Raw genomic sequence first — 17,151 nt, 5'->3', positions numbered from 1 at the left:
AGAAACTGTACAATCATCAGAATGTGCTCGTTGTTGAGTAATCGCGTATCCAAACCGGCTATCGAGGGAATTCGAATTCCCTCCGCAATAATTGCAAATAATCGCGTACCAAGAACATTAAGAAAAAAAAAATCTGCGGGGGGATTAACGACGAATAATCGTGCGACTCCGGATTGCGAAAGCTCTCCATGCTCACGATCGGATATAATAACAGCGAACGTGCGGATCGAATTCGCGCGAGTGCGTACGTCACATTGCGTTGCGTTGCGTGCGTTACGTTACGTTGCGTCGCGCTGAGGGAAAGAGAAAGAGAGAGAGAGAGAGAGAAAGAACGAGGGAGAAAAAGAGAGCTTTGTGTATAACGGGGAGAGAACCCTTCCCACATCGTACGTACCGTACATCCGCGCGTGTGGCGTTTACACACGGTGTATAACGCAACAGAGCAGCTGTCAAAAATCGATATCGCCTTAACGGCTCGACGGATATGTACGGTAAACGCCGCGAACGGGCGAGAGCGGCGAACATTCACGGCGACTAGTCGAAAGGGGACTCGAGAGAAAATCAATACGGGGAAATCCTCTCTCTCGCCGAATGTTTTCCCGGCGTGTGCCTCGTCGTCGTCGTCGTCGTCGTGCATGTGCTACCCTTACTTATATCGATCTTTCTCCGTCTCTATCTTCCTCTGACTCTCCCATGACGCGTTTTCTCGCGCACGTTTTCTATCGTTGTCTTTACGGTCGCATCGCGGTCCTGATGCCTTCACCGACAAAAGGGAATCTGCTTTGAGGAGACGATTTCAATTGCGTTTTCCACAATGTTTCTAAAGTGTAGCATATACGCTAGATTCTATCAGCGTTTCGAACCGACTTTATGTCAACAAATGAACAGAATTATCGTCTATCATGATATATTCCAAATTTTTTAATCAAATTTCTTCATTTAATTTACAGTGAATTGATACATTTTAATTGGTATTTTTACTGTTACAATGTGTATCTAATTTTATATATGAAAACTTTCTCGTTATGTACATATTATATCACTCGCATCGTTTAAACTCTACAAAAAGTAGATTATATCCAAAGCATATTACATAACTTAATTACTAGCCTTTTTGTGAAATACAATTATTAGATAATAAAATCAAAAATTAATTTTACTAATATTTTAAATAATATATTAAAGCAGGTAATGAAATATAAAGTATATAACGCGATGGAGAACTTGGTATTCGAGTGTCGCGTAAATTTCATTTGAAAGCTCTCACAAAATCGGCTGCCGTAATCTTACCTTTATTAAACGTTTCCATGGTAGAAGATTTTTCTAAGACTGGCTCTAATTCCTTCTTTTACTCCGGCAATTCGTCCGGAAAATATTCATCCACGACGAGCACTTCGTCCGCGGTGGAACGAAGCGCGATTTCTCAAATAAGACCGGGGACAATAAAAACGAAACGGCAAATCTCGCGGATGAACGCACGTGAGGAGACCTCAGTTTCTCCGTCCACTCGCCGGTGAAGATCGCGCCGAACTGAAGCGAAGCGAACGTACGTACAACCCAAGTACATAAACTACCGAGGGTTTTCTAGAGGCGGTGAGTCATGTTGGCTCATAGCCAATGAGTGAATTTGTGGATGCTCGTATGCATGTACTCGGGACGCGCAACCACCGTGGGGTCAAGCCGATGACCCTGAGGCGAAGCGAACTCACTCCCCGGCGTCACTGTCTCGTGATGCAATGACGAATCGATCGGAAAAAAGGGCTGCCGAAGATGCAAACATGAGAAGAGAGATCAGCCTTCCAAACGATTAACTGCGAATTAATATGTAAATATTTACGAAAAGATATCGAGCGCGTTATATACAATTCCCTAATTTGCAGAAGGTATATATTTGATGATGTAATTCCTGCATTTGATGCGATTCACGTAAAATTTAAGACACTGCACAATGGCTGCTTCCGTAAAGCCAAATTGTAGAAGGTGCAACTTGGAACTGACTCATGAATGTTCCACTCGTTCCGTTTCTCAAGACTGTCTTGAAATTTATCGATCTACTCTATTTAAGCGCAGGCTTGAAAGAAGAAGATTCGGAGGATGATGGAAACGATTCGTACTCTTTATGTAAGTTTCGGTAAAGCCGGAGTTCGGTTTCAGTACGTCTCGTACAGAGTGACTCATCTAATTTTTCATGATCCAGAATAACCAATTCTTAAACAAAAATCGTTAACCATTCGTTAATCCATTCCCAGCTGGTATAAATGCTCATTTCGTTGCTTTCCAAATAATCGTTTATGAGATAAAAAGCGGTGAAAAAACGATAACGAAAAATGCATACCGCTTTTTTTTCTTGGTGCACCCCAACGCGACGACGACGGGCGGCAATAAAACCACTGGCGCACAACTGTGTCAGCGAAGATTCCCCATGATTCGTATATTACAACGAAACTATTCAGACATTCGAAAATCACACGCATACAAATTCTACGAAATATAATGTAGTAACGTATAAATTTTTGCCGACTATTCTAGGAGGTGGTCTTAATGCATGTGTACATATTTCATGGGAAATTACATGGTACAGCGAATCGATATTTGGCAAGTAGATATATTGACCGACACATAAAGTAATTATATGTTAGATATTAGATATTAGAGGTAATATTATAAAAAGTATAGATTGAAAAAGTATAAATATACATTCGCGGTATGAACGTGTCGATCAATGTGCTTATTTGGCAAATATCGATTTGCTGTGCGTAATTTGCCATGAAATATGTATGAACAAATGGATATTCTAATAATAGTAGCCGGCAAAAAGTATTTTATGAGGGAAAAGCTGTCGCGACTTAACTAAGAATATTTTTAAATCAAATAAAAATTGATTTCATTATATAAAATAACAGTAATAATGTGCATTTTTTAATGTATTTTAATAAATAAATTTACATGCCGAATTATAAATTCTCTTATTGTAATTTCCAGACTTAATTATAATTAACTGAATTAATTTTCAATAAACAAATTTATTATTTATTATTCATGTAAGCCGCATTTTAAATGATTAATAAACAAAATGAAATTTTCACGTAGAGAAAACAAAATATATCGAAATAAAAATAAAAGTATTAATTTAATTTTTTCGATTGATAAATATTATGTGCATTAAGACGTAACTTTTCTTTGACAAACCGGCCTTACAAAATAGGGTCTTATACTGAAAGACGCGCAAGTTACGGGAAGAGAGAAACGAAGACAGCATCCTTGTTTTATTTAATGCACGGATGTCGGCGGGAAGTGAGGATTACTCATACACTGGACGTAAGCCAATTTTACACGAGACGCGACTCATTAAGTCGCTGTCGCAACCGGTACGTCGCGTTTAAGCGCCGCTCGTTGTTCCCGTTGCGATATGTATAATCCGGCGTGATCATGTGTAAAACGTGTCGTCTTTTGCTTCGATATTGCTTTCGAATATTAAAGCAATGAGTAAAGTATTACCTCTCTCTTTCCCTTTCTACGCATTACGAGATCAGAATTGTGAATTAAAGATTAGAAATATAAGTAAATTGCCTATATACGAGCTTTCGCTTTATAAGACTCATATAAACAATTTACTTATATCTGATCTAATCTTCAATTCTAATCTGCCAATTTTCGCAACTAATTTCGTTGGTAAATATATTTTAATTGTTTGCGAATTATATCTTATCGCATTATAAATATATTATTTACGCACTAACAATCGCAAAACAATTAACTTATATTTGACTTAGTCTTGAAATCGCAAAATTATTTTTACTCTTTAATTTGAAAAGAGATCAGAATTTGATCAAACAGATCATTTTAATTTTAATTTCTTTCGGTCTAATTGAAATCCAATCTCCAATTTTAAATCTATAATATTATAATTTTGATATGAGCTTTAGGAAGAAATAAAACGATATAAAGTACATAAAGCTAAAATTATCTCTCTTATATTTAATATTATATATTAATACTTTTCGAAAAATCTTTACTCCGATTTTTGTGATCAAAAGTATAATATTTTTTAAATAGATCCACACAAATATTAACATGACAAATTTTTAATTTAAAATTAAAAATAAATGCGGAAATTCTCTTTTTATATATTAATACTTTTCGAAAAATCTTTACTCCGATTTTTGTTATAAAAAGTACAATATTTTTTAAATAGATCCACACAAATATTAACATGACAAATTTTTAATTTATTTTTAAAATTAAAAATAAATGCGGAAATTCTCTTTAAAAAAAATTCTGTACCATTAAAAAATAAATCTGATATGACAAAGTTGTCAATTTCTAAATGGCATTTCAATTAACGCAATTTTCGACGTTACGACTGACGGGAAAATCAATGCTATATTAATTTGTTTTCATTGTAAATTAAATAAACATAGAAATCAGTTCTGTGTAATTACACCATCAAACTCTAAACTGAACAAGATTATATTGGATTTAATTGGTATTCAATTACTGGTGTAAAAAATATCATCTTTGAAATCAGCTGTACAAGAGAATCTCTTTTATATCAATTATCATGTGTTGCGAGTGAAAATAGAAATGATTCTATGCATGCAAAATCTCATACACCGAAAGGGAGGTCTTACTGAAGTATCTAAAGGCCTGTTCTTTTTGGTTGAACTTTTGTACCAGTTCATCTTTCTTCCTTTTCTCTCCAGAAGGAAAGAAGAGGAAGAAAGATGAACTGGTGCAAAAGTTCAGCCAAAAAGAACAGGCCTTAATATTTTAGCTAAATACAGATGAAAAAGTTAAAGTTGGACATGAAAGTAATTATGTATGCTCGAACTAGTTGCTAAAATGTTCAAATTTTCTACAAGCATTATGCTATATAATTACTTTGATGATCCAACAAAATTACTATTTTATCTGTATATAATTATTTTTATATCTGTATTTAGCTAAATTTTTAAATATTTAACATTTTTTAATTTTTAAAATTCAGCAAAATCATTCTTTCTGTATAATGATTACATCAGTTTTACAGTCGTTTCTACCAATGTAGATTAACTTTAATCTTGGTTCAATTTATTCTTCATCTTTTTCTAATTCTTAGACCTCGAATAACACGAAGAGTTGGTTGAACCCAGATTAAAATTAAATTATACATTGATAGAAACGGGAGTTAACTGGGTAAAATTTCGGTCGATCCAATACTCTCGACGCCGCAGAATATCTTTAGTTCGTGTGCGCGAAGATGCTTCTCGCGTCGGTCGTCGCGACGTCGCGAGTCTCCTGCTCACGCTGAATAAATGAACAAGACATTATCGTAATTCATAATTTAAGAGAGTTCGTTGAAAGATCACGTCGCGGTTTTTCAATCCTCGGACAGTGGCGGCCTTACATTCGTTACCTTTCATCGATGTCACCTGCTGCGGGCCATAGTTCCTCGCGCACGGGATTGACTTCGACGACCTCGACCTTCGACACTCGACCGTGGACGCGTGGGACGGATCAAACGGTCCGTGTAACGTCGGGGAACAGCGATTATTTCCGAGAAATTAACACGGGGGTAACGTCGCCATGCGATGCACTATCGCGGATACACGTGGTTACGCGAGGGCGAATCTCGGGGTCATAACAAAACGACGACCTCATCGGCCAGCCGCACGGCCATCTTGCTACTCTTATCAACTCTTCCCTCTTGTCCTCTCCCTCTTTCCCTCCGTGCCTCTTTCGCGCTTTCACCCTTTCTCCTTCCATCTCTCTTGAGGTACCGACGGATACCGACGGACACCGACGCATCTACGGTATAATCGATATTATTTCACCCTTTCTATGGATATCGGTAACGAAGCTACCCCACTTACCTATTTTCACTTTAATTAACAAAGGGATGGGAAAACTTGTATTAAAAGTGTGTAACTCGTTTTTTATTTGTCCGATAAAATTAGAAAATCGCGTGTGTGGCTTTGAAAATTTATTTTTATTAATTTAAAATGTATAAGTTTCAATATATTTTGAAAAAGTAGAGAGATCTATCTTCAGTGGGGTTGCGAAAGTTGACAACTCGTCGTTGCCCCCGGTTGGTAAATCGGGTTCGCGGGGGTTCGTAGGGTGTACCGTTCACAAAGGGGTGTTTCGGTGTCCGTCGGTAAAGTCAGATCTACGAGGATAAGAAACGTGTGGGGTCGACTTGTCGTCGGTAAAAGATACGTCCGTACAATGCCAATGTATGGTATAAAACGGGGGTAAACTACCCCGAAAAAGAGAAGCGATAAGATGGAACCGTTTCAGAGTCCACTAGTATCACGTATCATTGCCAACTTCACTTAAATGGGGATGAAGATTTAATTCGCAAGGAAATCTATATAAGAATACGCACGTTTGCTCATTAATTTGACATAAAACTTAAAGAACAAAATTTATGAGTAAATAGAGACGTAATAAAACAATCTTGCATTTGTCTTTTTGATATTTACGTTTCATGCGTGTTGAACATGTACTATATGTATTTCCATTCTAGAAATATCAATATGTTTGCTCACCTTGTCTTCAGCTTCGTCCGCCCTGCCCTCCGCCTCTAACACCCGCTGTTCGAGCTCTGAAAGCTGAAACAAAAAGCAGGATCGTTTTAGTGATACGTCACTTCACGCAAGATTGATGGCGTTTTGCGAGATAGACAATCTCGACTTTTAACCGTAATTCTACCTGACTTCGTCAATGTTAAACGCTACATTGCAATTTCATAACATGTACACGTTTCTCTCTCTCTCTCTCTCTCTCTCTCTCTCTCTCTCTCTCTCTTCTTTTGCAATTACTTTTACAATTACTATTACTTGTTCTGTCATTTCGGTTTCTTTCTTATTTTTTAAATACAAAGTCTCACTTGCTTACTTAAATTAGAAAAATTATTCGCTTCCATTTCCTCCCTTATGACGTTATCAAGAACGGGTGACAAGAACCTTCAATATCGTGATAACGCGTAAGAAATTTGACGTTCTTGGGATTGAAGAAAGTTTGGTGGACATACAAGTAGTTCGATGTCTAATTTCGCGAGGGAAAGTTTCGTCAAACTTGGTTAAGTCCACAGACGAGACGTACTGCTGACTCGATGACAGTTTAATGGAAACGATGAAGTTAAACCGGACTCTAAGACCGGCTCGATCTATTAAAGATTGATACGCCTATAAAATGACAATTTCGAAAATCTTATCCAAAATGCACAAAATGTACCTCACACAATTTGCCTTAATTTTAGTAACGGATCCTCCGATAAATTTTAAGTCAACCTTCAAATCTAAGAATTTTCGTGGGACTTATTACAATTTGAAATAAAGTTGCGTTTTTTAATTACGAAAATACAAAGTTGTCAAAAAATTATTATAGTACGCTGAAAGAAAAGATTGGCTGCTGCAGCAAATTAGATGGTTAAATATGGCATAGCATTTTTAATTGGTTGCAACAGCCAATTTTTGGATGCTGCAGCCAATTGTTGGTTGTTTAACCTATCCGCAATGTCAGTATAAGATTTCGATTAGCTAACGCAACCAAAAATTGATTGTTTCAGCGAATTAAAAATGCTATGCATATTTAACCATCTAATTTGTTGCAGCAACCAATCTTTGCTTTCAGTGTAAATATATTAATAATAATAATTAATAAAAAATTATTATAGCAAATTGCTATATATAACAGAAGTCCACAAAGTTATTTTAAACAAAATTATCCATAACGTTATCATGATATTATTGATACTAAAAAGTATTTTAGACAATCCCTTCATTAATTTTCAAAATTTGAATATTTTATACACTGTTTGAAATGCTTCCTTTACATGTAAATGAAAGCTCGTGGTTATGAACGAAATTAAAAGTAATGAATGATAACTGAAAATTAAGTTACATATAGTAGTTACTTAAATATAATGAATATGTACATAAAATTTTTTTAATTTTCATGAAAAATACATTAAATTTAATGTAATGTCATGAAATTAAGTTCAAATTGTGTAACTTAAAAGTATACTAAATTTCATGAAATTTTTAACAGTGTATGTATGTATCTCAAATACAATATTATTTGAAATCCCACGATTTTTACGCTACTTATATACGAATACTCTGCTCCGCCGTGATATCGCCGAGGAACGAATGACCGTCAGTTCCCCGCTACAATAACAAGAGCAGTCAGCGAATATAAAGAATCCGTGGTTCCTCCTCGTTCGAGCGAATAAAGTGGCCGTGTAGCGCGATCCCGTCTTTTTCGAGGAAGATGGATCGGCGGGAAGCGAAAGGGAGGAAGAAGAGACGCGAGCTGCAGCGCGAGGCGTGGCGAGGAGGGAAGGGTAGGGGAGAGGAGGGGACCAGGATCTCATCAGGGTGAGCGCAGTTAGCAGCATCTGGCGTCGGAGGGAAAAGAAAAAGGCAAAGGGCTGCGAGGGAAGAGAAGGCTTGCGGAGGCCGAGAAGCGTACAAACGTTCCTCCTAATGCGGAGGGGAAGAAAATGCGCGCACTTTCTCGGCGCGTTACACACTCTCGACACTCTCGACACGCCGGCCGCGCTCCTGCCAGAGAGGGAAATCCGCAATGTAGGGCGGGATGACGAGAGAACGACTAGTACATTAGCCGCAGGGAGGGATGCGCCACTGGGACCTCTCAAACTGTCATCAGTGCGTAAATTTCGCTTTTTGCGACGCCGAGATGACACCGGAAGTTATCTGACTGATCTAATCTGCGAAATTTCGCATGTGTGTCCCACTTGATATCTTTCGGATATATATGGAATTCTTGCTTGTATAATATTAGCTCACTCATAATTCTTAGCAATCCTCGATCCCTTAAGGCTCCTGAGTAGTCATCACAATCATATTGAATCATGATGTCAGAAACGAGAAACGAGAAAAGAACACACTAATTTTTATTACGTGCCATTTATAAATAAGGACAATTTAGATAAAACAAAATGATGAGATAATAATAAAAAGAGTTCTCAATGAACAATATTAAAAAATATATATATATACAACTTAGGCAAATAAGAGCTAATACATAGTTATTATTTGTGTGTGGATATATAAAATTCTTTACTTCAAAATGATGAGATCACTTTAAAACATTTGTAAAAATGGACGAAAATTAAACTTATCTCCCCCCTAACAGTCAATAAATAATCGTAAAAAGTGATAAAAAGCACATTAAGTGCTTTTATTCAATGCGCATGCGTAGCTTACACGTGCCTTTTATCACTTTTTACGATTATTTACTGACTGTCAGGGAGGATAGGCATAGTTTTCGCCCATTTCTACAAATGTTTTAAAGCAATCTCATCATTTTGTTTCAACCAAATTGTCTTTATTTATAAATGACATGTAATAAAAATTTCGTGTCATTTCTCGCTTCTGACATCCGATTCAATATGGCTGTGGTGACTACTCAGAAGCCTTAAGGAACTGCGATAAAGTTGTCTAGTATATTTTTATACCAAATAACAGCGTTAGATTTGTTGCTAGAATTTTGTATCCAACTCGTTCATAATTCTTGTGTCCTTTGGAAACTACATAAAATTGTCGCCCAATTTATGCCCAATGACAGCATTCATTTCTCGACACTTGCTGGAAAAAGTATCTACATGGAAACGAAATAATAACTTAACAAAAGTGGTTACTCATGTTTGTCGGATATTCGGGGCTTCAGAGAAAGTGTTCTTTTTGGGATGAAAAGGAAAGGAGTGAAGAGTAATTTTTTTTTCTATGGCCAGCAAGGTTTTCTAATAATTTGTCCAGGTCCACGTATAAAGTATAGAGGGTGAAAATCGCGAAACGATAACACGTCCTTTCGCATTTCGATCGTCGGAGGATCACGCGCTGCGACGTCGTCGTCGCGAGGATTGGCTCGTTAATGTTATCGGTGCCTCGCGTGACGCGAGACATAGAGGCCGGTACTTTCTTGAATTTCGTTCGCTTTGTACGCGGGAAATTTATAGCTGGTTCCCGATGTTGTCGCGTGCGGCTGGGGAGAATCACGGAAAGTACGGACGAGGAAAGAGCGCTGGGACGAGAAAGGAACGAAGGCGATCCGGTTTGTTTTTCTTTTCCAGGGGCAAGAGAAAAAAAAACCCACAAAAGCGAAAATTATTTCCGGTTACGTGATTTATGTACTCCTTTCTTTCCCTCTTTTTCTCTCTTGACACGCTTCTGGATTGTTATTATATACAGTTGCGATGGTAGTCCTTGCAGGAAGTAGATAAATTAAAGCGATATATATAAATAGTTGGGCAAAGATACGAACTTGTCTAGCCTTCAGATTCGGAAATTGGTTTTGTGATTGTTAAACTATTTCCTGTTTCTTTTCATTTCTATCTCTGTTCACGTTTATCTAATCTCAGGAGAAATGCGAACCACTACAAATAAATTCTTTAGTACCAAGTAAATTTTTCCACTGCATTTCGCATTTCAGGATAAAGGAACTTAAAGAATTTATCGAATAATTTCAACATTTTTTTATTAAAACTAATAAATTATAATTGAATTACAGAATTGAATTGCCGAAATATTATAACAATGAAATTATTTTAAGTCAAGCAAAAATATTTCGAGAATAATAAAATGTTATATGTAATTAGTATAATTAAACGTATTGAAAACCTTGTTGTTCACAACAACAGACGGAATCAATCATTACCTTTTCTGGCAACGATCGATTCAATTTTCCTGCTTGTTACGAAAAGAGCGTGCCTTGTATCGAACACTCCCTCGACTTGCTCTCGGTACGGGAGAAGAGTAATGGCCGGTGGAATTAGCTCGACGAAAACGAGAACGTATAACGGTTAGCACCTCGTGCGTTAGCGTTTCTTCTTCTGCGGTACCACAGGGTGAGTACACGACCCTTATTTATAACGAAATCCCGAGGTCGAGAAGCCGGATCGCTCTCCCGTGCCTTGTATATTAAACTATGCCAGCCCCTAGAAAAGGGGTACGAACATACGGACGGTTTCACCGCAAGGGTCACGAGCGAACGAAGGGAATTATGTTGAATATGGCGAAACTCAGATTCATCATTGATTCACATCTCATGATACGCGAACTCTTATTTAGTCTTCCTTTAACATTATTGCCAGATATGATGAACGAGCCGTCATAATATCACGTTTGTAATCATCCGGATACTTTGAAATTTATAATTTTGCAGGCAGTGTTGCCAAGTCTGTCCGAAGTTATTCCTTATATTGCGATTTTCTCAATATTTCAGTTGTAATTTGGGCCTTTTTGTATTTCCTTTCCAAAAGTCACCCAGAAATTCTTCTAAACTTTTTATGTGTGTACTTCCAAAAATCTACCGGTAAAAATAAAACTTCAATTCTGGTAGTAATTCTACTAAATTGGCAACACTATTTGCAGGTGTCATCGAAAATACGAAATAATTTTACGTTTTAATTCTAACGAATAGCAAAGAATATAAGAATATATTTATATAATTATTATATATTTAATATATTTTCGACGGATAAATTTAAGTATATAATATCCACTAATTGTAAGTTTCAATAATAACGTTTAATCAATTCAGTTAATTCAATGTTTAATTTTATAATATTTAACAATTTAAGTAATCCAGTCAAGATCAATAATTTTAATAAAACGAGCTAAAGCGTTTAGATAAATAATAAATTTATTAATTTACATTGAAATGAACAGCGATATCTCAATATATTTGGGATATTTCATTTAAACATAGCTTGTTTTATCAAAATCATTGACCTTGACTGGATTACTTAAATTGTTAAATATTGCTTTGCATACCTATATACAAGCCAATATTTATACTTGGTTTTGATTTTGTAGCGTTTAATTTTACTGTTATATATATATATTAATAACGTTTTAAGTTTCGTATCTTTGAACAATACACATGTATAAAAAATAAATGGTATAAATACGTACACTTCACGTGCAAAATATTAATATCTTTATATACTTTTTTTATAAATTATACAATATATAATATATGACATATTTATTTAATAATTACATAAAAATTATAACACTACATTTTTACTTTATATTCTAAATATTCTAATAAGAGTAGGTTTTCCTAAAGTTGGCTTTTTGGAATAACAATCCAATATTAACAGAATACGCATCCGCATTGTCCACCATAGGAGATAGTCCAAGGAGAGTGTTCAAGAGGAACAAACGGGCTATCGTCCGGTCGAACTAATTCTCGTATCTCTTTATTATCGCGGTCGTAACGCCGCCGCCCGTCATCGTCACGTAACGTTGTCGTGAACGTTAGTACGATCGCCGTTATCGTTATTGCACCCGCCGGTGCATCCTGCCGCAAAAACGGGACGCGCGCGCCTATGTGCCCAATTCCCAGTGCAATCCGCGTAACTGCGACATTTATTCGCGAGACGACCGATGGAAGCATCGGCCGGCCGGACACGCGTCCCATACATATAGCGACAGCTTTGTCGCCAGTCGCCGCCGTCGTCTGAATCATTGTTATGAAGGAGCGCGAAATTTTTTCGTCCGCTTTAACCACCTTTTACTCCTGGTTGCATGACGCGCTTTCTGCCAACGAAAGTTTGTGACGCCGGTTTTATGCGATTCATGGTAGCACACGACGGTTGTGCAATCTTGCAAGCAATATCTAGTAACAAGAAAACATGCAATGAGATAAGCGAATGAGAATAAAAATTCTGCGCGGAATAGAAGTTTGCTAAATTAATAAATTAAATTGTTTTCTTACATTGGATGTTTTGATCCAATTCAAGCCATCATCAGCAATCACAAAATTCTAATTCAATTATGTCAGCAAGAAATTCAATCGTCATACGCAGCAAGTAGAACCTCTTCTATCATATTTGAAGAGTGCAACCTTTGGCTTAAATTCGAAACGTCAATATAAGAAGGATTAATACAAATTATTTAGTTAACTTAGCATACAAATTACCGCACAGAATTTTTACTCTCATTCGCCCTTATGGAATATTTTCTTGTTGTTTAAATTTCGAGAGTGCAATTAATTGTCAGTACTTTTTATTGTTAATGTCTATTTAATGACGCAACGAATGTGGACTGTTTATATATTCCTAAAGAATTTACGTACTCTGCTTAGTTCTAAGTGACGTATTTTTCTTTTTATCGTGATACAGTTTTAGGATCGTTTCATTATGGTGTGAAGCTAAAGTTGATCCTATTCGACGATATTTCAGCTAAGTGTTTATAAGCCGGGGGATATGTACAGTCATAAAAAGCTTGGAAACCACTGACTTAGTGGAGACGCAAGTGGCGCGGGACTGGTTTTGATGTGTGCAGTAACGGGCGACCAAGTTGTACCACCCCATGACTGCTTTCTCTTGCCATTGATGAGAAAAGAGGACAGAAAAGAATGTCTGGAGGTTGGGGAAATAAACAAGAGGCGTTCTGAACGAAATGATCAAAGAGTAGGGTAAAAACAGGGATTATGAAATAGCTTTTTTAAATTAACATTGCTCCAATATAAATGCGTATGAAGACTTTAAATTTATACAGAACTCTTGAGGAATATGTTAGCTACAACATCCAATAAATGAAAGTCGCCAAAATTTAAGTCCAACGTCAATATTAACAAAAAAGTCAAAAGTGAGAAAATGGGGGGGAGGGGGGGTCTAAAAAATGGGATGTAATATGGAATTTTGACTATAGTAATAAATAACACAATAAATGAAGTCCAAATTTGTATATTTATATAAACTGATTAAGAAAAATAGAAAACTGTTCAATTTTTATATATTGTACAATAACACAGAAAATATAATAGCATCATTACGAACGTTATTACGCATGGACAAATAAAAAATCGCAAATAAGCCGATAAATCGCAAATAAGCTGATATAGAATACATGCTGTAATCTAACCTAATCTAATCTGATCACGAATAAGTTGCTAACATGCATGGAATTTATTCCATATTCTCAATCCTCGATGTATTCCACATTACCTGCATGTCGTCATATGACAAATAAAGTCTTTCCGTAGCAATAAACAAGTTTGAAATAGCAATTAATCTGCATAATATTGTTCACATTATTAAAAGCGTCTGTGCAATATAAGCATTAAAAAAACTTATCTTCAGTTCGTGAGAACACTTTTTAGAAAAAGCTACCGAATCTTCTGACGTAACGAAAATGAATAAATGTTAATTGTAGCAAAACGGTTGGTCGAACCGAGTTCATTGTTTGTTATGACATGTTTGGTAACAGTTGCAATAACTTTCAGCGATTGCCGCCAGATTGCAATGCTTTGTTTAAAAAATAAGCCACTATTCCATATTAGTAGCCTATGCCATAATCCCTGATTTTACTATATATAATCAAAACTGCATTTTTTATTACGCCTTATAGATATAAAATATTGGAAACTTCAGAGAAAAAAACGAAGAATAAACAATCGTAAGACAAAGAAGTAGATTTAAACAAGAATTACATATCGATACAAATGAAATGGATTCCCTATATCTTGAATTTTGGAATAAAAGTATCTTAGGTTTTAAAAATATTCGGAAAAGAAAACAAAATTTTCTTCAAAAAATGAAGGACAGAAAAAATAAAACAAAGAATAACGTAACGAAGAAATGATAAAATTATGTACCAATGTAATTAGGATTACGTTCGTTACGTTCGCCATATCGTATTGTGTATATCTAGAAAAAAAAGTACCTGAATCATACAAAGATCCAACCCTGAGTGTGTAACAGCGACAAGCTAACACGAAAGTTACAGGAAAATGAAACGCGGGCATATAGGAGACGTTCGAGAAATCGCTTAGGGCCGAAGTGATGGCTCCGGTACGAGATAAAGAAAGAAGCTAGTGCCTTGTAAAGCTCGTAACCCAGATGCGTCCCGTGTGTTTTATTGCCCTTTTACGTTCCACGACTTGAGGGGTGGCAAGGGGTGGTGGTGGTGATGGCGGAGGTGGTGGTGGTGGTGATGGTGGAGGTGGTGGATAGCGGCCGTTCGCTATCGTTTTTCGTGCGCGCACATATACGATCTTACACGGAAGCGCGAAATCGTGCCGCCGATGTTTTAGCTGTACGTCACTGGCGAAAAGTGCGGAAAAGTTCGCTGAAAAGTACGGAAAACTTCCGCCGATCGCCACATTAAGAGTCGTCGCTCTTCGACTAGCCGACCTGGTACGGCATTGAAGTTCTATGCAGCTGCTTAATAATGTCTTGACATAATAACATTTGTTCTGATATTATATAATAAAAATTCTTTTAATTCTCCTTTCTGAAGAAATGTACAAATGCCTGCACGGAGAAAAATATTTGGTTGAATTAACTGGAATTGTGGTGGAAAATGAACGATTCAGAATTCTAGTTAAGTTTACTAGATTTCTGGTTAAATTTTGATTATTTCAAACAAAATTCTGGTAGATTTAATCAGAATTCTGGATCGTTCATCTTCCGTGTGCTAATATTAATAGTAATATTAATAACCTTAAGTACACAACTGTTAGACATCAAAGAAGCCATGCCAACCTCCTAATCCTTTGATTTAAATAACATTTTGTTATTTTTAATTTTTATATACGTGAAAATATAAATCAATCCATTTCTATGGTTAAACTGCTTAGTTTTAAAGTAAACAATACCAATAGTAATGTATGCATTTAGTAAATAATAAATTTAAATCAAAAATACATTTCTTGAGTAACATTTAATTCAACTAGTTAAATTAATGATATATTGAGTACGAATAGTGACGATATTCTACAGAAATGATTAAAAATAACTCATTACATATAATTTGACATTATAATTTTAACAGTGTATTAAACTCGTTTAGCCCGCATATATTATATCTCTTCTCTTTCTTCTTCTTTACAAATATTAACTACATATTTTAATAAAGAAAATTAATTGCATAACAGCTCTTTGTCAAAAAGTAAAGTTTATGAAATCAATTTTGGTAGAGAAATTATCATAATCAGTCACAAATACATATATATATAAAATTCGTTTTCTGAAGAATTTACCCCTCGTGAAATATTTTCGAAATAATCTCTTTCTCAGCGACATCCAATTATAACAAAAATATTCTTAACTGCCTTTTATTCCCTTCGTCTTCAGTGTACCGCGAGAAATCCATTCGGTCGACCCGACGTCAGTGTGTTTGACGGCCGGGATTAATATTTTTCGGCCAGTCGGTGGTAGGCGCCAAGAAGGTCGATAATACGTACCCTTGCCGCAAAACGGAAAGCCGCTTAGGCCAACAACCGCGACCGAAAAAGCTTTCTACCAAGGGAAGGCTTTCCCTCCTCTCTTGTGACCACCCTTACGCTCCCGTTGCGAAACTCGCGAATGTCTGTTTGGCGATAAAGCTCAGCGTCCCTTCCGCCTTCGTACGTTTTCTTAGCTTAGCCCTCGATACACCCGGAAGCTTGCTTCCGTTAGAAAAGGATCAGTTTATGCTCAGCCGAACGTTATGAATCAGAAAAGGGAGATCAGAGATATCGGAAATCTCGGATATACAAGAATATATATAAGAATGAGACTCTCGGTAAATAAATTTCAAAAGATGATGTAACAAAAGAGATTTTTTTAATTACCAAAGAGACAAAACGATCTATTTCTAACGTGATAACTTATTGTAAGGTTATTTATTATTTTTTCAAAGAATAATTTATAAAATATTCATATGATTATTGTACTGCGTGGAATTTTGCAGACTTCTTTCTCTCTTCAGCGCTAAGCATTGACAAAAAATAACTGGAGAACAAGTACATTTTCATTCCTTTTACATAGTAAACGAGATAGTAATTAGGGAACAAACACATTTCATTCTTTTTACACAATTGACGAAAAGACAGGGGAAATACACATACATTATAGTGTTTTATATATGGATTCCACAAGAAATGAAAAAAATGTGATGTTGATCAGATTCGATAACTTCTCAATAAGATGTTAATGCGATCTAATATCGAATAACTTTAAAATAGCGTATTGAATGCATTAAAAAATTTTTTTTGCGTATCATAATTGTCGTTAGATAGATGTTATACCGCACATGATTCCTATTTTCAACATTAATAATAACTAAAAGTCGAAACGTCGTCTGTTGATTGAATTGTACATTTTTTAAGATTTAACAAGAAACATTTAGCCCTTTATTTATTAAATTA

General features: G+C 35.9%; 1 protein-coding gene across 5 annotated transcripts in view; it reads right to left on the bottom strand.

The window, feature by feature from the left end:
• LOC108763482 (uncharacterized protein CG43867) overlaps positions 1-17,151 on the bottom strand; it is a 74,070-nt gene that overhangs the window by 12,984 nt on the left and 43,935 nt on the right. For 3 of the 5 annotated variants that reach the window (XM_018511127.1, XM_018511125.1, XM_018511126.1), the window contains exon 2: positions 6,531-6,593. In XM_018511127.1, the coding sequence (XP_018366629.1) occupies positions 6,531-6,593 (63 nt within the window). Of the gene's footprint in view, positions 1-1,290; positions 1,514-5,395; positions 5,449-6,530; positions 6,594-17,151 lie in introns of those variants that run through there. The other 2 variants (XM_018511130.1, XM_018511128.1) reach the window with 2 other exon arrangements.

Source organism: Trachymyrmex cornetzi, unplaced genomic scaffold (assembly GCF_001594075.2).
Source record: "Trachymyrmex cornetzi isolate Tcor2-1 unplaced genomic scaffold, Tcor1.1 scaffold361, whole genome shotgun sequence".
NCBI classification, from domain to species: Eukaryota; Metazoa; Arthropoda; class Insecta; order Hymenoptera; family Formicidae; genus Trachymyrmex; species Trachymyrmex cornetzi.
Note: the sequence above shows the minus strand (reverse complement) of the source record. Positions and strands in the feature narration are given on the sequence as shown.